Genomic DNA, 21,679 nt, shown 5'->3' on the forward strand with positions numbered 1-21,679 from the left:
TTACATATTCCAAATATTCTCTTTTCTAAATAAGTACTTTTCATCAAAACAAAGAATTCATCTAATATATTTAGGGGGTGTATTCAATTTAGAATTTGAAAGATTTTAAAAGTATTTAAAAGTTTGGAGATATTCGATTTACATTTTAAAGTAGACTATATAAATCCAATGATATTCAATTTAAATTTTAATGGATTTTAGAAAAGTATATTAAAATTCAGATATATTCAATTAGGACTTTATAAAATTCTTTTGAAATCAATGGTATTCAAAAAGTTATTGATTTTAAAAGATTTTAAAAAATAATGGATTTTAATGAATTTGAAAGGATTTTAACAGTGAAATTGTGAAAAAAAATTATCAATATGAAATCCAGCTTTAATCCCAAAGATTTCGTTGAATTCTTATAAATTTTTTATGAAATCTATAAAATTCCATTACAATCCATCAAATCCTTTAAAATCTATAACTCAGTTTAAATCCATTAAACTCTAGATTGAATACACCTAGTGTATATCATTGAAGATATGATTTTACCCAAAAAAAAATAAAAAATCATTGAAATATGTGTTTTGTATACTATGTAAATATTTATCTTTCTTAGGATGCTAGGCTGACACCTCAAAAAATCGAAACCTAGACCAATAAAATTTATTAATATAAGAAAAAAAGAAATACAAGTAATATTAGGATAAATACCTTACCATAAGAGAAATTTGTTTTATTATTATTATTTTTTGCACTTTATAACAAAAATGAAATTAAAAAATAAATATGTGATTATATTTATAAAAAGTAATTTTTTTTTTTTGAAAAAAAGATGTGCAACATATCTACTTTGAAACAACATATTTTTAGCGAAAAATAAAAATTTGCTGAAATCAATACTCACAAATTGTCTTCTATTTTTTTTTTTTAAAAGAAAAACATGCATAGGCTATTTTAAGATAAATCTAATCTATTTTTCCTAACTTGGAAAAAAAAATAAGTTCAACAGATAAGATATTTAATAATTTAAAAAATTGATTAATATTAATATTAATAAATTCATATATATGGAAAAATTTTATGGTGCGGATGATTCATATACGAACTACATCAAAATTGATGCATGGAGACCATATTAAAGTTAATATATTTTTTGTTAAAAAGTATAAAAATTATCAATTTGATGTAGTTTATACTGTACAACTATTATATATACATATAAATATATATATATATATATATTGTTTCATAAAAATGAAATATTATATTTGGGTAGCCGGAGTCGGCCGCCGTTAATAAAAACTCTATGGTTAGTAATTATGTCGATTTCCCGCCAAATATCTGGCACTGAAACCCCCAAAAAAAAAAAAAAACTTTAAAAAAGTAATTATAAACCAAAAAAGAAAAGAAAGAAAATTTAAAAAGAAAAGAAAAAAGAACAACCAAAAAACAGAGGAAAACAGAGAGAGAGAGAGAGAGATTTAAAAGGAGCGGGTGGACTGTGAGAGAAGAGTAGTCGTGGACGTCCGAATACAACGGCCTTTTTTAAAATTTTTTGTTTTCTTTTTTGGAGGGGTTGTGGTGGTGTTGTTCTTTTTGTTACGTGCACACATACAAATTTTTTTTTTTTTTTTTTTCCTTTCTTTCTCTGTCTCTTTCTTTTTTCTCTCTGGAAAAACTTTCAGGCATTTTCTGATTAAACACAGAGAGAAAGAAAGAAAGATTCACAGAAAACATCAACAACATTTTACCATACAAAAAAGGGAGGAATTTATTGTTCCTCCCTTTTTAACAGTTCATGCCGGAATATCTCCAATCCTTTGGTCATCAGGTACATGTATCTTTCTTTCTGAACCTCTTCTTCTTGAAAATGAAATTTTAAATCCTATTTTTCCCTTTTTTTTCTCTTTCTTTTTTTTTTTTGTTTCCACTTTTTTTTCATGATCTTGAACAATGGTTTTGTTGTTTTTTTCTTTAACATTTTTTTTGGTATTCCGGGTTTGCTTTTCATTTCCATTTTGTGATATCTTTCTTCAACTTTTTCTTTAAGAACAAACACCCTTTACGTTTTCTTTTTTTCATTATTGTTGTCGCATTTTTAATTCCTCATTTATTTATTTTATTTTCTTTATATTTATTTAGATTTCCCACACGATTTTACGTCTACAGTTTCTTCAGTTTTTATTTTTTATTTTCTAATAATAGGCGTAGAAACTTCCCTCTTCAAAATACCACATGACAGAAACTCTCACATATTTGATTACACAATTTTTTATTTATTTATTTTTTTGTTTTTGTTTGGTTTTCTTGTTATCTCATTCCGTGTTCCATTTGTTCTCTCAAATTTTCTGGATAATCTCACTTTCTTCGTAATTTGTTAGGCAGTAAACTCTGTTAATTTCCTGTTCGAAGTCAATACTTCCAAATGTCGGGTTTTCGATAATTATCCTTGCAGTATAAGTTTTGAGGTTCATACTTTGACGATAGACATATTTATACAGTTCTTAAGACCCATTAATCTAACATTCACTTAGCTATGTTTTTAGTAGGCTGTCTTCTGGTTTTTATGCCCAAATTAAGGAGAGTATGGTCAGGTAATCTCATCAGTGTGATACCGGCATGATCTTCATGTTTTGAACTTGGTTCTTTCTTCTCTGGATTGCTTCAATACTGAAGGTATGTACTTGTTCTGGATGACGCTCTCTGTCAGTCTCTTTTGCTTTCCTTTGGCAATGTTTCAAGTTGAAGTCTGGTAATAATCTTTCCAGGCAATAAAAAGCTGTAGTTTAAGGTCGTCATACAATCCAAACAAGTTTGATACTTAGGTTGTTGGTCGTTTAGAAAATTATGATACAGAGTTTGGTTAGGGAAGCATCTGGTGCTAAACTAGGTTTTTTTTTTTTTAAATTTTGTTTTATTTTATTTTAAATTTCTTTTAAAAATTTTAATTTTATTTTATTTACATTTTTTTTTTTTTTTTTTTTTGTATGTGTGTTTGAGCTTTTTCCATAAAAGCTGATGTTTTATTAGGGATCATTTACGATGAACTTTGTCACTTTCAGACATAAATCTTGTTGCTTTTAAATGTGGTTTTCTACTTTATTTGAATACTTTATTGCGTCCTCTTTTTTTATTTCTGTGAAAGGAATTTATGAAGATAACCAGCAAGAATATGTAACTTTTTGTTTGTGTATAATTGGTTTTGGAATGTTGGAATTTTACTTTGGAAAGAAATGAGAATCTTAGATATTTTGAATATATGCATCGTACGTGTCCTACTTCCTTTGTGTCTTATAATAAATTGGAATAATGAAGCATATTGTGGTTTGGAACTGGTTGAACGTCCTGTATTTCTTTCTAATGTTTTGGTTTTCCATTTACTAGTGGGGATTTTTGTGATATAATTGTCACCATGGGTAGCTGCGTCTCGAAACCAGATAGAAGAATCAAAGCAGTTCGAAGTCCCTATCGTCGACCTGGTAAACGACGGGGTAGGAATAAGATGTCCAGTTCCATTTCTAATGGTGTAAGAGATTTTGCTGTTACTGAATTGGTTCATCTTGACTCTGTAAAAGGCGCTACAACCTCTTGCCGGAAATCTGTTTCTAACATGAAGTTTCACTTGACTCAGCTTCAATGGAACCACAGCCAAATTGATGGAAATTGTAAGTTTCCAACATATGCTATAACATGGAGACATGAGTTCATACAGAATCCGTTTATTTATTATTTATAATTAAACTTTTGGTTTTTTTTTTTTTTTTTTTTTGGGTTTTCTTCTATTTTCTCAAGTGCTTTCCTGCTTTGACATTGAATTATATGCAGGCATAGGCCAAGAAGAAGCATATTTTGACTCAGTTAGTATCATTGAATCTGATTCAGATGATGATTTCAGTAGTGTTCATGGAGGTAATTTACTTACATCTTCATCATATCCAAAGTAAAGCGAAATGTGTTCATTTTTCATTTTACGACTTTAATGGTTAATGGTGTTTTTTGGCTGTCAGATTGTTTCCCTTTAGTAGGCAATGCAATTGGGAATATCCCAAATACTCAAGTTGTCCAATATGAAAGCACATCATGTTATGTAGATACCGGATGTAAGTACGAAGAGTTTTATGAAAGTTACCTCAAAATAGATGGACATCATCCTGCAGACAAAGCTCAAGAAAACAACCTCAAATCTTGCTTCAGTTTCAATGACAAGAATCAGACATCAGCAAGTCCCCAAAAGAAGCAATCCACTGTCATAATGCTCTCTTACAAGAGGAAATCCATTGATGGAAATGAAAAGACTGACTTCTGTAAGGGTATGCAGTTTTCATTCTGCTTTGCCTTTCCAATATGTATAAGCATTCTTCCATAACACTAAAATGCAAGAGGTGGGATGGAACAGGTACCTCCGAGAAGTTGTTATATCGTCCGAGAGCAGGACTTCGAATTCCATGTTTGACAGAGAAGCCAACACCAGGATCCTGGTGTGAGATTTCGCCTTCAGTTTTTAAACTCCGCGGAGAGAACTATTTCAGGCATGAAAGTTGGTTGTTTGTTTCCGTTGTTATTTTTTTTTCTTTTTGTCCTTTTTTTGATTGTCATCCTGAATTGAGTGTCTAAACATTGAAATGCATGTTATAATGCAGAGATAGAGTGAAAACCCCTGCTCCAGATTACAGTCCATATGTACCTTTTGGTGTTGATTTGTTTTTCTGCCCAAGAAAAATAGACCACATCGCTCAGCACCTTGATCTTCCTTCAGTGAAACCACATGATAAAGTACCTTCACTCCTGATTGTTAATATACAGCTTCCTACTTATCCTGTTGCCATGTTACAAGGTGACTACAATGGGGAAGGCATGAGCCTTGTTCTATATTTTAAAGTTAACGAAAACTTCGACAAAGAAACCTCGACCCATTTCCAAGAAAGCATCAAGGTGTTCTTTTATTTCCCTCTTAATATTGTTTCTTGTTGAAAAAGCGAAGTCAATTTTTTTATTATTTTTTATTTTATTTTTTCTGGTTCTTCATTAGCGTGGAAAATGAACTTTCTAATGCTGTTTTTGGGATCTTGCCGCAGAAATTCTTGGACGATAAGACGGAAAAGGTTAAAGGTTATACAAGGGAGACTGTAGTTCCTTATAGGGAAAGGCTAAAAATTATGGCTGGAGTGGTTAATCCAGATGACCTCCAATTGAGTTCCACTGAAAGAAAGCTCATACATGCTTACAATGACAAACCAGTGCTTTCACGACCACAACATGATTTCTTCAAGGTAGACAAAAAGAAAAAATCCCATCTCTCTTTTCTTGTTTCAAACTGCTTTAGATCAGTAAGATTGTTCATTTTCACAATAGCTCTGTTTATTTATTTTTCACTTTATGCATGTAGGTTCATGAAAACCTTATTAAGAAAACAAAAAGTAAACTAAACTTTTCTATGAATGTATGCAGGGACCAAATTACTTTGAGATTGACCTTGATATACATCGGTTTAGCTATATATCAAGGAAAGGACTTGAATCATTCAGAGACCGTTTGAAATATGGGATACTTGATCTGGGTTTAACTATCCAGGTACTTTCATCCAAGTAGAAAATAAAAAAGATAAAAAATAATAAAAGAGAAGACAATCGGGTTATATTCATATGCTGTTTAGAATGACTTGGTTTCTGTTTATTGGTATTGACAGGCACAAAAACCAGAGGAATTGCCAGAACAAGTCTTATGCTGTTTGCGGTTGCATAAGATTGATTTTGTAAATTATGGCCAAATACCAACACTTGTGACCCTTGATGATAATAATTGATTCAGTTTGGCAAATTGAGGGTAACAAAAGTTGAAATTCAAATTTATAAATTCCGGCAAAGAAGAAGAAGAATAAGAAGAATCAAGAGCCATATAATCTGTAAATGGTTATACCTACACCTGCACCTATTTAAATGACCCTGAAAAAAGAACAGAAAAGAAGATTCTGTTTGTTTGTTTTTTCTTTCTTTCTTTCCTTCCTTTTCCAAAATCCAAAAATTTGTTGTTATCTATTTCTATATAATAATGGCATCAGCTATGTATTTCTTTTTTTTAGCCTTTGCTGGTTCTTTTTTTTGGGGTGGCCTTTGTACCATTGGAAAAGCTTTAGGTTTTGATTGTAACCATGGTGATGGTGATTTAGGATTACTCGATTCCCTATGACGAACGATATTTATTTATAGTCCATTTAGAGGGTATCCAAAATTCAAAATGTAGATTTTGTAGTTTCTGAGTTATGGAAAATAGCAGATGGGACAAAATTAGTAATAGAACAGTAATTTTTGTTAATCTGAAAGAAGAAGAGGGTTTATTTCAAATTTAGTTAAAAAAAAAAGAAAAAAAGAAAAAAAAGAGAGAATTCAAAGTAGTATTTAATTCAAATTTTTAAAGATTTCATAAAAGTTTGGGGTTATTTAATATAGATTTTAAATGACCTTTTAAAAATACATAAAAATTAAGAGATATTTAAACAAATTTTTTTAAAACTTTATAAAAATCATGTGGTATTTAAAATGTCAATGATTTTTATTGACTTTTTAAATTCATGATTTTTATTGATTTTTAAAAGAAAAAAAAAAGATTAGTTTAAAAAAATTCTCCACTAATTTATCCCAAAATTTTTAATGACTTTTAAAATAATTACAATCAAATTATTTTGTAAGTCATTTTTCAAGCCCATTCCTAATGGAAAAAAAACCTCTAATACTCCTGAAGGGATGGTAACCCTGCAAGGATCTGCCCCTATGAGAAAGACATATCTAAGGTGGGGACAAGATGGGATCGAGAGAAGTATACTTTCTGCCTTTCATATATGTTTGTTTAAATCTATTAATACATTTATAACTATATTTATATATTTTCTTTTATTTATATTTAACTATATTTACGTATCCATTGATCACCATCTACTTCTTTGTAATAAAAATAAAAGAAGAAAATTATTATAAAATTGTACACAAAAAAATCAAAAGGAAAAAAGAAAAAAAAATTTAAACTATGAATTTTTTCTAATTAATTTCATGAAGGACAAAATTTCATTACATTTTTTTTTTCTAATTGATTTTTTCTTGTAAAAGTGATTCTTATGTTTGTTTGTTTGTTTGTTTTTTTTTTTTTTTCTTTGGTTAACATGTAAAATATAATTTTGTTACTACAAAAATTTATAATTATATTTAAAAGTTAATAAAAGTTTATCAATATTTATAAAAGTCGATTAATATTTATAAAAGTTTGTTAATATCTATTAAAGTTTTTTAAAATGAAAGTCAAAGTTATGTAAACTCCTTAAAAGTTATAGAAATCTATGAACTTTGTAAAAATTATTGATTAAAAACTGTCTACAAATATCAACTAAAATCCCAATTAAACACACCCGATGTTTTCCTCTCCTATTAACGAAAAAAAGATATTTTCCTCTCCTTCCGGCAACTCAGACAAAAAGAAACTTACAGTTTGACAAAAAATTTTCGACCAAAGTTGTACTATGCTAGCAGTATAACAAAGCCACTTACAGAAGTACCTGTTTTACCGGTTCACCGTTCAAGCTTGCTTTCACTGTCCTCTATGGGACTAGTCGTCCAAGTATTCAGGCACCATCTTTAGAATAATAACTAAAAAAAAAAAAAAGAAAAAAGGCACAAAATGCCAAATTGTTTAAAAACTTCCAACTGAAAAGCGAAGCAGAAATGGAAAGTTTCAGAATCAAAACCAAAAATAGTACCAGTTTCTTGCAGATTCAGACAACAAAAACAATATTACTCAATATAACGTAGACAAGATTAGGAGATAAACATATTTTTGTATACATATACATGCATGTACAAAAGAATGCACAGAAATCTCGATATTTAGTAACAATGCTCATTAAGTAATTTACATACAACAAAAATTAGCCAACTCAATCCAAAGCAAAGGTGTTGATGTTGAATTCTCCTTAATATGTTTCCACATGCCTCTTTCCTTCTTGTATATTAGCAGTTGGGTATATGGGCCCTGATCAAAACTATGACCCTCAAAAGTGTAATAAAAGCATATTCAAGCAAGATCATTTGTAGCTAAGCAAAACATAAACATGTTATAGGTTTTGCTATATTCTTCTTGCAATCTTACTTCCCCTGGTTCTTTTACACGGAGAAATTATGTTATCTGTTCTTCTTTTAACCGTAAACGTCCTATAGGCTGCTCATCATTGTTGCTGAGACCCATCTTGTTAAACGAGCCATGGTTCTGTGTTCCTGTGTTATGAAATCTTTGATTTGATGCATTATTGTTAGCTGTGTGGTGGCTACTAGTTTTGGCAGCTGGTACATCATGATTATGCTTTCCCTCATATGTTGTTATCACAGCTTTTATATCCGTCGATGCCCTCTCAACATGCTTGCGAACATTGCAATCTGGTGTTGTGCATTTGTAGTAGCTCCTGTAGATTTGCAAGAGATAAATTAGGAAGTTGTCTAGACAACCCATTCAAATACGAAATACTCCTACTATTAGAATGCATAAAACAGCCAACATTACAATCAACACCTTGACATGGAATACGATTCTAAAACAGATGATGCTAGAACCTTGTCACATTTACTAACAGAACTAAACCTAATTTGCTAAAATGAAAAGTCTTCCTACCAAATGTGAAATATCATCTTACAACAAGGGTATCATGAGTACCCAATCTCAGCCCTCAGATCATGCCGGACCCACATGCATTTGATGGCTATAAACAGATATCGGTCCCTTGCAAGAAAAATTCTTTGGAACACATATTTATGCTATATAAAGCATATCAATATGATATGTGGCATTACCTTGGATAAGGATTGCCTTTCACAACTTTCTGCCCATACTTGCGCCATCTGTAGCCATCGTCTAACAGATCAACTTCACTAGTTGTCTGTACAATGATCCTCGGCTCTGCGACAGTCCTATGTGAAGAAGCTGGCTCCGAATACCTGACTTCTGTACTTCTGCTCAACCAAAAAGAACTTGTCAAAAAAACTAGACAAACAAACAGGAAATAACCATAAATCTAAACACAAAGAGGTTTACCTTCTCTTGGGTTCGGGTTCATCTTCATCCTTTTCTGCTACACCAGTTTCAGCATCTCCTACTTCCTCACTGTCACTAGTCCCAGATATTTGATCATGTGTTGCTTGGCTAGATTCCTGCTCCTTCCTGGACAATGAACAAACAATTGACCCTTCGTTTGATTTGCTAACACTCTCACCATGAACTTGAGAAGTAAAGGTGGGGTTCCCCTGAATATTTAAATTCCCATTTGGATTTCCAACATCCTTCGCACGTTTGTTGGGTGGAGGACGTTGATGGTTGTGCTGACCCTTGTATATTATTTCAGTTACTTGGCCATCAAGAGAGCGCTCAACCTTCTTCTTGACAGGACAACTTGGATGTGTACATTTGTAATAACTTCGAGGAAATTCACTGCCTTTCACTTGCTTCTGCCCATATTTTCGCCAGTTGTAGCCATCATCATTAGGCTTATCAACAGTAAATGAGGACGACTGGGATCTCTGATCTGGTTGAGAGACATCAGAGGATTCCTTAACTGCAATGCTGGAGTCGGGAACTAAAGATGGCATCTCCTGGCATGTGGTTGTACTTGTAGTAAAGGCTGGAAGCTGCGTCAATGATGTAGAAGGAGCTGCTGATATAGATGTTGAATAGTCAGTTTGGATATGCATATTGGGATGGCCTTGTGCTGCCCGAGCTGTCACCTGTGCTAGCACCTGCTGGTGGGTCATTCCAAAGGGTCCCTATATGAATTCATAAAACAGAGCAATTAGAACCCAAAACAAGCATAGGCTTCAAATTATCATGTTATCATTGCTGAATGCAGAGGATAAATTCTACAAATGTCTCGTTTCATCAAGAAATGGGTTACATTTTCCCATATAAGTGTCAATTAGGAATCACTATGCGCCAAAAATTTCGCCAGCTTCATCATGAGGCAGAGTTGTGGTCTAAAACATAAAGCTTTAATTCAAGATTGTTCAGTTTAATTCATGACCACCTCTACTAAAAGAGACATATGCGATGATCCTTAATATGATTCCTACTTAATTGATCCTTAAATGTCAGTTCTAGAATATTTAGTGATGGACACAAAAGATAACCTAGAATCTCAAACACTAACGTGCAACTTTTTTACTGGTTTGCTTTTGAATTCCTACCACTGAAGTAAAAAAATTCAAGGAATTCCGACCATTTCTACAGACCCTATACAACTGGGATAGGCAGAGCAGGTCAAAGGAGGAGAATCATCTCTCTCTCCCTCCTTTCCTCCTTTCTGAGGCATCCAGGGATAAGCCGTGACAACATAACTGAAACATATTGCTTTTGAATCTTTTGTAGTCAACATGGTACTGATATGATCTCCTCCATTTCTTAGAAAAATTTCTCCCAGTTCTTCACATTTACGCATAAGATCCAAGCAGAACCACATACTTGAAGCAAAAAATATGAGCAACCTAGATCGATTTATAGTTTTAGACTTGTCAAGTTAGCATGGAACAGAGGATCTATAATTATCTAAACCAGATCCAACTATATACAAAATATCCACCAAACTATAACCAGACAGACCTAGAGAAATTGCAATCATGATAACAGAAGTGCGAAAACTACAAGCACATGACAGGACCAAAACCACATGTTAAAACAGCTTTACCATTAAAAGGCCTAAGGAGCATACAGGCAAAAGGGGTTGACTCCAAATGCATGCTTATAAATTCTTACTGCTATTGAAGTACACCCCTCTGGTTTCTCCTGAGTTATAAACAGCTGGCCGTTGACCAAAATGTGGTCCAAGCCCATAACATGCAACTTTCCAGGCTTCCAGCGAAGTTAAACAAAAATTCTAATGCCAAAAAATTCCCCTCGTTTACATAATTTATCGGATTCAATTTTGATGGCAGCCACAGGCCCACAAGCACGTATGGGTATCTACCTAAAATTTAATGGAAGCAGATACATCTGTCTGGTTTTAGTGTATCCTATTCAATAACAATAACTTCAAGTCATTCTTTGCATCCCATATTCGTTTCCAGGTTCCACATTAACCTAATGGATTAGTCTTTTAACACAGTACGTACAGTGAAGAGACAATACTTTCAATATTATTCCAGCCACTCGTACGTTCACAAATTCCATGCTTCAATTCCGCATCTCGTTTCAGTTCATTTGCTAATTTAACCTCATTTTTTGACATTCTTAGAACGACTCTAAAAATCCATTTCATTACAAAGGTAAATAGATACCAAAATCAATTTTGCCAGAATAATTGGTGCGAGTACGACCCGCACCGGGATTATCTAAATTGTTAGAAAACCCAAAAAAGAAAAAAAATTATATAATCAAATATCTAACTTCATGAATTATGTCTATAATCTTAATCTCCAAGGATTTTAATATAAGACCACTTATTCAGCGTAAATAAATTTTAGCACCTAAAACTACTTCATTTAATATAAATCCCAATTTTTCCCCAGTTCTTCATCAGCATCCAAACCAAGGAAAAAATAAAAATAAAATAAAAAAAATAAAAAGGAAGGAAAAGAAATCTTATCCTTAAATGCCTTAGAAATTACCCAAAACCAATACATTTTCAATTTCCTAAAATACCCAACTCCAAACTCTTTCCCCCAAAAAAAAAAAAAAAAAAAGGAGGCCCAAGAGTGAAAATAGTAAGTGTACCAAAGCCTTAATATGCTAAAACCAAATTACCTGACCCGGCGAGTCGAGCAAGCCAACGGGGCTCAACCCCGGAGGGACCGAGAACACCGGCGACTGCGTAATCATCAAACCCGACGGCCTGCTCTGCTTGAACTGGAAATCGTAATCTCCACCTTTGGAGCCGTCACCGGAAGTTTGGTCTTCCGGTGGGGATTGGAAGTTCGGTCTGGCCGCCGGAGATGCCATGGCACCGGCGAGGAGTTGAGAAAATGACTTGAACTCATCGTTCTCAGCGAAGAAGTTGGAGACCAAAGTCATGGGACCTGGACTGAAACCCATGCCTGGACCACCAACACCACCACCACCACCACCATTGAAGAGAGCTTCGAAAGAAGACCGCGGTGGTAGGGCGATCGTAGGCCGTGAAGGAGCAGCCGACGATGAAGACGACTTTGACGGTGGCGATGATTTTGATGACGGTGGTCGGTCCGCGTTCCCAGCCATTGGATCAAAATCAAACCCAACCGAAAAAAATAAAAAAAATAAAAAAACCAAAATTTACAAACTTCTTCGTCTTATTCTTCTTCTTCTTCTCTCTCTCTCTCTCTCTATCTCTCTGTTTTTTTGGGCTTTGCGGATCTGAAATTCAGCAAAAAGTCCACGCCGCAGATACGATAAAGCTCTCAATGATTTTTTGTCCTTTTTTTAAAATTTTATTTTTTTACAAAAAGAAATTTTAAAAAAATTGGAGAGTTGGTTAATTATGGAGTGGGTTTGCAACGTAATTGGCTAACTGTCTCGCCGTTGGATATGAAATTACTAGAAAATCCCGAAGACTTTTTTGAAATTACGGAATCGTTGAGGATTCGCCATCTGGACTTTCACATTTTTTTTTTTGGCCAAGTGCCTGCGTTACCTCATTATGACAGTGATTTCCTCATCAATCTCAATTTTTTTTTTTTAATTTTATTCTCATCCAAATCATTTTTTATTTCTTTAAAACCAACAACCACCGTTTGCTTTTTCCTTTTTGTTTTTTTTAATAATTATTTGGTATTTTGGCATGCCAAATAATGCTTCTTTTTTTTTTTTTTTTTTAAGCAGATAATGTGGTTGGAAACCAAGAGCAGGACAAACATGTTTATATTATAATAATAATATTTCATATTGATTTTAGAAAAGTATTATTTATTTTTATTTTCTTTCTATGAGTTATACAATTTTGGGTGTTAATTGTTGGATATGAGTAAAGGCAGAAGATGAGATACACTTCAAGAGTTGCATGTCACATGAAAAAGAGTTAAATCAACGGCTTTCCTTTTGGAAGCCTACAAGCCTCCAAGGAAGATTGTTTACAAATATTTAGCCGATAATTTCTAGGAATATCTACTTTTTTCATTTTACTTTTAAAATATAACAGTGTTATTGCGGTTGATAAATTTATTTATCAAATATTGAAAATAACTAACACAAAAATATGCTAATTATTGACAAATTAATACAATTAAAATACATGGATAAGTAAATCCAATGAAACAATGTTGTATTATTTTGTAAATAAATTTAATAATCATAAATAATTAACAATATTATTTTGGATACCAAATTAGTCACCAACTGACAATGGTAATAAATGATGTCTTGTTATTTGATTGTTTTGTATTAAATTTTATTTGTTTTATTCATTTATTTATATTCATTTGTTAATAATGATATATATATAATTTTTTGCAATTTGTTTTTGGTTGGTGATTGTAAAGAGAATGTGAAGCATATGTTATTTTTCATGGGATCCTTCTTTTTGGGATGAGAAAGTAAAGCATGTGATGGCCAGTCCAAAAATAAATTTTCGTTTTGCAGCGGGCCATGTTGTGGCCCAGAAAAAAACAAAAAGTGCTTCAGATAAAAAAAAAGTTACAAAATTGGGGAGCTAAAACAGTGGTGAATTTGTCGGTACAGTCACAATCATGCACAAAAGTTCTCCACATGTCACATGTTTGAGAATTGGATAATAATTTTGGTGTGGTTGTAAGGTTGTTTGTCGGTGTTCTTGGCAAAAGATGTACAAAACCGCCCATAAAAAAGTCAAGAAAAAGGACAACCCCATGTACATAAATATATTAATTATATAATTATATATTATGTTTTATATATATAGGGTTAATTTTATAGACACTTCTGAAATTTTTTTTTATATAATATCAAACACACTTCTAGATTTCAAAATATTTCATAAAACCCCCTTTTCTATTACCATATTTTATTAAAATTGACAATTAAATTGGTAAACAATCAAATTGGCAGGATGATTTGCATTTAGTAGTTGTTGAGCTGGTTGTCTAGTTGTGTAAGATGTGGAATGGTTGAACAGGATGATTAGCATATACGTTTAAACTTTGTTGGTTAGAGTAGGTTGTGTGAAATGTTTGGGATCTTAGTTTCTTGTAGACAATAAGAAGAACTTCTAAAAGTTTTGATAAATTATATAGTGAAACATTAATTATTTGAGTTAATTTCATTTATATTCTGTCAATTTTTTTATAATTGTATTTATGATTTTTAACTATAGAAATTAATTAAAAAATTAAAGAAATAATGGATGAGTTATGAACATAATTTTTCATAAATATGAATTTAATTAAAATTAACATAAAATTGCAAAGGTTTAAATGAAATTTGTCTTAAGTAATTTTGCATTTATATGACCATTTTTAGCTTTTGGCCACCGATGATAATTTGATTTTTCCTTTTTATATTTTACTCAAACAGCCATGAGGGTAATTTGACATTATACAAGTGTCTTTTGTTTTTGCCTTTTTTTAATTGTTTTTTAAGAACATTATATACCAAGTTTAATAAGATACTAGTGATAAGGTGGTTCTTTGAAATGTTAGAAACATGAAGGGTGTATTTGAAATAAAAATATATTTAAGGGGATCTGATGTCATCCTTGGATATTTATGTATAAATGAAAGACATACATATACTTTTCTTTCCTCTTTTCCTTTTGCTTGTACCTGAGCCATAGTCCCTGTTTTTTTTTCTTCTCCTTTCAGAAGAGATTCCATACTCTAGAGGCATTTTTAATCTTTGATATTAGTATTAGTTATTTAATAATAAACATTAATATCGGTCTCAAATTTTAGTTTTGTCTTTTTAATGGTAAATGTCAAAAATAATTACAATTGTATACCATATTTTATATGTCAACTTTTATTTTTCATCTATGAAATTTTTATTCCCACATACTATTATAATATAATATAATATAAGCACCAGTATTTGTTTATTTATTTTTTCAACAACCATTCTTCTACCTGTCAATATATTTTGTTGTTTTTTACCTACCACCATATGTATATATATATAAATACATATGTATCTACCATTTGAGTAGGGGTGAAGCCCGATAAAATTTTTAATAATTTTCCTAATTTTCTTTTTTTAGAGAAGTTGATTTTTGCTTAAATCGACATGGTTTTCTCTAGAATGGAAGTCCTAACTCCTTGCAAGGTCATATTTTCGCCCATTTCTAAGAGATCCCTTCGTTATGGTCCATGTCAATTTGATCTATATGGTAATTAGAGGTCGACACACACCTATACGGACATTAGCAATTTTTCATGCAAACTAAATTGAATCGACACTATACATATATATATATATATATATATATAATAGTTTAATATTTTTATTTATAAATAATTATATTTTTAATATATTTTGTGTTTTCAAATTATTTAATAAAGTTATTAATAACATTAAATTCAAATTATTAAAAATATAATAACATTTTTAAAAATTAAAAATTTTCTTTAATAAAAAAAGATATTGGACCAAAGCTTGAATAGATCAAACTAAACCAATAATGGTTGATTCAATTTGATTTGGTTTTTTTTAAATAGACTAATTTGATTCAATTCGGTTTAAAAAGGTAAAAAACAAACATAAAAAGTTGAATGAATTGTATAGACAGTTACTCTTAATGTTAATTTGTGTTAATTAATATAGGTTAATTTGTTATATAATAATGTTACAGATATCACAATATTCATCAAATTTATTTATCAAATAATACTTTTTAAAACGTTATTTGTTAGTATATTCATATAACCTAAATATAGATGGGTGAGCTCTTAAATAAAAAAGTAAATAAAAAAATAAATCAATTAAATATCGCCACATCATCTATCATGTCATTTGATCAACAAGTTTGGTGAATATTTTAGTAAGTTTCACATCATAGTTTGTTATATTCTTATCTCTTTATCCTTTTCTTAAATTGTACCTCTTTTTGAGAAAACATGTGGTGATGTTATGCTCGATATCTTAATGGGACATCCTTGTCAGTGATGAAAATATCGGTATCGACGGAAATATCGAGGGTATGATTTTATAGAAATATCAATGGATATATCGATATTGATTAAAATGTCGATAAAATTATGAAAAAAATACAATAATTAGAATACAATGATAATAAAATACTTATCCAATTAGGCATATATACTAAAATCCTATATATTGTACAACACAAAAACTAATAATGTTATTTATTTATTTATTTATTTTGTTTTTGAATAGATAAAATCAAATTAAACACTAAAAAGGTGGACAAAAAGATAAAAAAAGATAAAGAGATGTGTATTGAGATGCTATAATCCTACAATCTTTAAAAATTTTAGATTTTCTAAAATGATATGTAACTACAACTTAACCAGCCCAATTAATAAGTTGGATATTTGAGCATATGAAGAGGCTCAATATAATATTATCATATTATTATTTTATATTATTTTATTATTTTTCTTTTTTTCTTTCTTTTTTCTTTTTCCCGTGGGAAGAAAATTTTTTTTCTTCTCCTTTCTTCTTCTTCCTCTCTTCCTTTCGTCTTCTTCCTCCCTCTCTTTCTCTCTCTCTGTGCGATGGCATCTCTCTTCCACTCGTTCTCTTTCTTTTTCTTTTCCTTTTTTTTTTCGTGCTTCTTTTTTACCTGTTCGGACAGCTCCTCTCCCACACAATACTCTCTCTCTCTCTCTCTCTCTCTAGATTTATTGCTGAACAAATGAGGAAAAGAGGAAAGACTACATTGGACCTACAACCTTAAATTTTCACTAACAATTGAAATTTCCATCAAATTTCCACAAAAATCCATCAAAAAACTGAGAATTCCATCGATTTCAGTCAACAACATCAATATTTTGTGTTATCGCCGACATTTCCACGACACCTCTAATGGATATTTCTTCCCCCCCTCTATCGGTGCCGGTGCTGGTCGAAACTCGATAATATCGACGGAATTTCGGTGATATCGCCGACTTTTTCTTCCTTGATCCTTGCTAATTGGTCTGTACCTTGAGATCCTACTCATTACTTAACATAAACATTGTTCATGATGATTGGCATTAGCCTCTCATAATAAATTCTGTGAACCTAGTTTTTAGGAAGAAAATTGGTGTTAGTCAATTTTAATTAAGCATAACTTTTTGAGTAATTCTATACTTACTAAAATTGTTTATTAAATTTTTGATATCTAATAAATTAGCAGTATGTCATCGGTTTTTACTTTCATAATTATAGGACATCAATAATCTATCAGCCACTAATATACTTCTACATTTTTCATTCTTTTAATATTAAGAGTGGAAAATTCGAACTATGACTTTTACCAAATTTAGCATTTTAATTAACATATCTTGAGTATTTCATATTATATACAGCTATAGTACGATTTCTAAGGTGAGTATAGCCAATCTTTTGGAAGAGAAACTAATTATTTATATTAATTTTATATAATCAAGTGTCCATGCATACATTAATGTAGGTGTATAGGCCCACCATAACAAAAGTATACACGTACATATTTAATTAGAATATCTTGATTTTATAAAATTAGAAATTGATTATTTACATTAATTTTATGTAGTTAGGCGTCCACGCATACATTAATGTGGCCATCTAAGCTTATTATAACAAAACTACACACACACACACACACACATATAAAACAATCATTCAGTTAGGATATTCTAATTTTATAAAATTGGAATACATTGCAAAAAAATTAGATTGAGATAAAAATTACTAATTTATCTTGACTGATTTGTATTACATCATGACTTTATAAAGTTAAGATATCTTGAATCAAGACTCTCTATATATTTTTTATAATATATATTGAAGTTGTTATTTTTCTCTAGTTGATTGTTGACAAATCTAATTCATCATTTTAATGAATTCTTACTAGATTGATTATTGGGAATATTTCATTTCAAGCTTATTTTTTGTAATATATATTACAGTTATTATTTCCACTACTTGATAGTTGACATACTTGATTCATTTTTTTAATGAATTCTTACTAGTTGATTAATTATTGGGAATATTTCATCTGAATTCTTTGAGATTTAACTTAAATATACAATTTAATCTTTTTGATTTTAAAAATATTGTTAACCTCCCATAAGATAGTGGTGTGCAAAAAAGCTTATAACAAGCCAAGCTGACCAATTCAATCCAACTTATTTGAATCAGTTATTTTATAGTGATTGGATTGGAATGATTTTAAAAATTCAAAATCAATAGTCAGCTTGGTTTAGATTGGTTTTAAGAGATAACAACCAATGAAATGATCCAAACTAAACCGTTTAAAAATATAAACACTTGAAAAATATATGTTTAAAAAATAATTAGTAAATTATCACTGTTTTTATTTTATTTAATATTTATATTTATTTGCCTTATTTAGTTAAAATTGGCCATATCAAATATATTATTTTAACTACTTTTTTTTTAATCTTATTTTAAAAATAAATATTTTCATAAAAAAATTTAGTTATTTTACATAAATTAAAATGGCCTAAATTCAAAATTTCAACTACCTAATATCTAAAATTCTAAAATTTGAAGTTTCCAAACCTAAATCCAAATCAAATCCTGAAGTGACCATCCAATCCAATCTTAACCAACAATTATCATATTGAATTTGATGTTGAAATCAATTTGGATTAGAACGAAATTACTGAAGGAATAAGTGACCGGATTGGTTATTGCCAAAATAGGTCGGTTTTAAATTGAAAAATATCCTTACTGTCAAGTTTAAAAAAGTTCATCATTGTTCCTTTTATTGTTCTATTCACACACCTCAAAATAATATCATCTAAACCTTTTATAGGGATTCTAGTTATAATTTTCTAAACCTAAGGGATTAAATTATAATTAATATAAACCTCAAAGTGGTTTAAATGCAATTAACCTTTGATTATTTTTCTTCTAAACCATAATGAAAGAACATGATATGTGTTATTTATTTTTTGATATTAGGGTTGAGGGATTTTAACCCAGTTATTACTTAAAAAAACAATGATTATTACCAGTACCCTATAGACTATCCCCACAAGGACATATATGTGAAAATTGTGTACCCCACAAATTATTAGCATTTAGAATTATCTGTTTTGTTGACCCGGTTGGGTAGTCATTACTGTTACAATTTTTTAGGGTTAATTACAATTTAGAACCCTGTAATTGTACCATATTTCATATTGGATTCTCAAATTTAAAATATTTCATAGTGAGCACTTAATTTATTTTGTTTCATATTAATTTAATTCTCAAATTGATTGATTAGAAGTTTAAAATTAGATAAAATGATTAGTTTTTCATTAATTAATTAATCAAGTTTTTCCTATTTTGTTTGTAAATTGAGAAAATTTACCAATTTTTTCAATTTTTAAACTTTTTGGGAATTAATTTGGAAATTATACTGATATAAAATAAATTGTAAACTCAAGGCAACTTAATGGTTCAATGTGCGATTTGGCTAAAGTACATGCACTAAAATGTAATTAAGTCCATCTTTATTTACAACCACACATTTTCATAACTAAATTCCATGAAATAATGAAAAGGTTAATTGCGATAACCACACCCAATTCGTGAAATTGAGTAAAGCCCTCAACCAGTTTTGGTAAGAAATTAAATGAAATCAAAAAATCAAAAAATTGAAATTTGGAAGTTTAAATTACAATGTTTTAAACATTTTTTTGGTTTAAAAATCGTGTGTGATGTTTCAAACTTGGGATCATTATCTCATGTCACAGTGGCTTTGCCATTAGGCTATCTTTGAAAGGATAAAAATTTTTATACTTAAATGACCTAAAATGCAACAATTCCAAATATTAAGATTTCAATTAACTTTTATGGACTTTTCAATTATGTAAAAGTCATGTGGTATTTAATCTAGACTTTTAAAACCCGATAAAAATATGAAGTATTCAATATAAATTTTAACTAAAAATTTAAAGACTTTAAAAAAGTATATAAAAGTTATAAAATACTAAAACTTTTTAAAATCCATATAACTAAAAAGGTATTCAATAACTTTAATATATCAATGACTTTTATAGACTTTTTCCATCATAGATTTTAATTGATTTTTAAATCAAAAATGAAAATTTTTGCCCCTTTCATCCACCCAAAAATTTTTGAAGACTTTTTGAAGGTTTTGGAGTGATAGACCATTTTTTGAACCCCTCCTTCTCACTCTCCTATTCTCTCTCCATTGTAAGTGCAATAAATTAAAGTATAATACAAAATAAAATGTCACATGATATATAAATAGATCTGCTATATTTCTTTTTACAAGTTTCAATTCTAGGTTTAATAACACCTAACAGAAAAAAGAGTAATATAAATTTACTCATAAGAAATATTAACAAACTATATGCAATACATGTTTCTTCTTCATTATTTATAAGAATTACAAGGTGGAACTTGGATTCAATTCGCCTATGAAAGACTAACAGATTTTTGTTATAATTGCGGCAGAGTTGGGCATGGCAAGAATTCTTGTACCCAGAAATCAGTTGACTCCAGCACTCAAGATGGTGATTTGTATGGCCGTTGGATTCGCGCAGAACCCGAAGCTTATACAATTAGAAGTGCTGGATCTATTTCGCAACGGATTGAAATCCCTAGAGGAGAAATTTTTGACAACCTGGATAATGATGCGCTCTAGAATGAGAATGAGGAGGAAGTTGCGAGGCCGATAGGAGGACGTAATGGAGAGGACTCTGAGTTACCAAGCGAGTCGACTCAGTAGCAACCTAGCTCCGGTGTTGTTCCTGAGGGGAATACTGAGTCACACAACGGGATTGATCAAGGATTAATTAGAGATGGACAAGTGGCTAATCTGGATGGTCATTTTGGCATCACTCCACTGAATATGGGTATGACACCTCAGCTTTCTTCGTCAGATGGACAGGGGTATGTTTTTGAATTTGAAATTGGGAAGGATGTTTGCCCGCCTTCTAACTCTGAGAGTGGCAAGGAGGGTAGTGAAGCCCTTTCAAAATAGGCCCAAACTTAAAGGTCCAGGTATAGCTTTAGCTCGGGTCTTGTTATCTCTGGGCCAGCAACTCTATAAGCTACAATGGGAGCTCAGGTAGCAGTAGGAAAAAGAAAGAGGAATCCTTGCAGTTTCCCTTTACGGTCCATCGACCTAAATGCAAACAGGCCACACTACGAAGGAGCATCCTCCTGCATCTGAGACGAAGTTGGATCGTAAGCTCTCAGGTACAAAATCATCTATTTGCCCTACTTTCCTTCTGAATCTAATTTCAAAAGGATCAGAGAGTCCTTCAGTACCGGATAAATTCTAGTCTTTACCCAAGATGAAGTTGAAAACTTTAGCTTGTAACCATTCACTTTCACATTGCTTGGAGGATTCAGGAATTCCATATAGGAGTGATTCGAAGTTAACAAATTATGTAGCCGAGGAGACGGGCCTTATCAAGCCCCCACCTCCATAATGAGCTTAATCTCTTGGAGCTGTCGTGGCCTGGGGAGAGCCACGGTAGTGCGAGGTTTGAGAGGCCTCGTTACCAAATCTTCCCTGCTTGGTTTATTTCTAATGGAAACAAAAGCAGATGTAGCGAAGATGTCACGAGTGGCTAAAGGTTTACCTTTTAATGAAGTG

At 31.0% G+C, this 21,679-nt stretch overlaps 2 protein-coding genes across 9 annotated transcripts; one reads left to right on the forward strand and one right to left on the reverse strand.

The window, feature by feature from the left end:
• Positions 1-1,455: 1,455 nt before the first annotated feature.
• LOC125418713 (uncharacterized) lies at positions 1,456-6,071 on the forward strand. Of its 8 annotated transcripts, XM_048462977.2 has the most exons (12): positions 1,460-1,819; positions 2,370-2,456; positions 2,538-2,664; positions 3,373-3,479; positions 3,564-3,653; positions 3,814-3,897; positions 3,996-4,298; positions 4,385-4,517; positions 4,629-4,920; positions 5,064-5,258; positions 5,437-5,559; positions 5,675-6,071. In XM_048462977.2, exons 4-12 carry the CDS (start codon positions 3,401-3,403, stop codon positions 5,789-5,791), a joined length of 1,416 nt encoding a protein of 471 aa, XP_048318934.2. In that variant the 5' UTR covers positions 1,460-1,819; positions 2,370-2,456; positions 2,538-2,664; positions 3,373-3,400; the 3' UTR covers positions 5,792-6,071. The 8 variants fall into 8 exon arrangements, with proteins under 8 accessions (XP_048318936.2, XP_060669234.1, XP_048318935.2 ...); XM_048462979.2 differs by lacking the exon at positions 2,370-2,456 and having other exon boundaries at positions 1,456-1,819; positions 2,535-2,664; positions 3,373-3,514; positions 3,620-3,653; XM_048462978.2 differs by lacking the exon at positions 2,370-2,456 and having other exon boundaries at positions 1,457-1,819; positions 2,535-2,664; positions 3,373-3,467.
• Positions 6,072-7,750: 1,679 nt separating this feature from the next.
• Positions 7,751-12,420, reverse strand: LOC125418712 (probable WRKY transcription factor 3). Its single transcript, XM_048463034.2, has 4 exons — positions 11,752-12,420; positions 9,058-9,782; positions 8,817-8,975; positions 7,751-8,431 (listed from the first exon to the last, which is right to left on the reverse strand). The coding sequence occupies exons 1-4, from the start codon at positions 12,202-12,204 to the stop codon at positions 8,149-8,151; spliced, it is 1,620 nt and encodes a 539-aa protein (XP_048318991.2). The 5' UTR covers positions 12,205-12,420; the 3' UTR covers positions 7,751-8,148.
• Between the last annotated feature and the right edge of the window lie 9,259 nt (positions 12,421-21,679).

This window comes from Ziziphus jujuba, chromosome 12 (genome assembly GCF_031755915.1).
Source record: "Ziziphus jujuba cultivar Dongzao chromosome 12, ASM3175591v1".
Lineage (NCBI taxonomy): Eukaryota > Viridiplantae > Streptophyta > Magnoliopsida > Rosales > Rhamnaceae > Ziziphus > Ziziphus jujuba.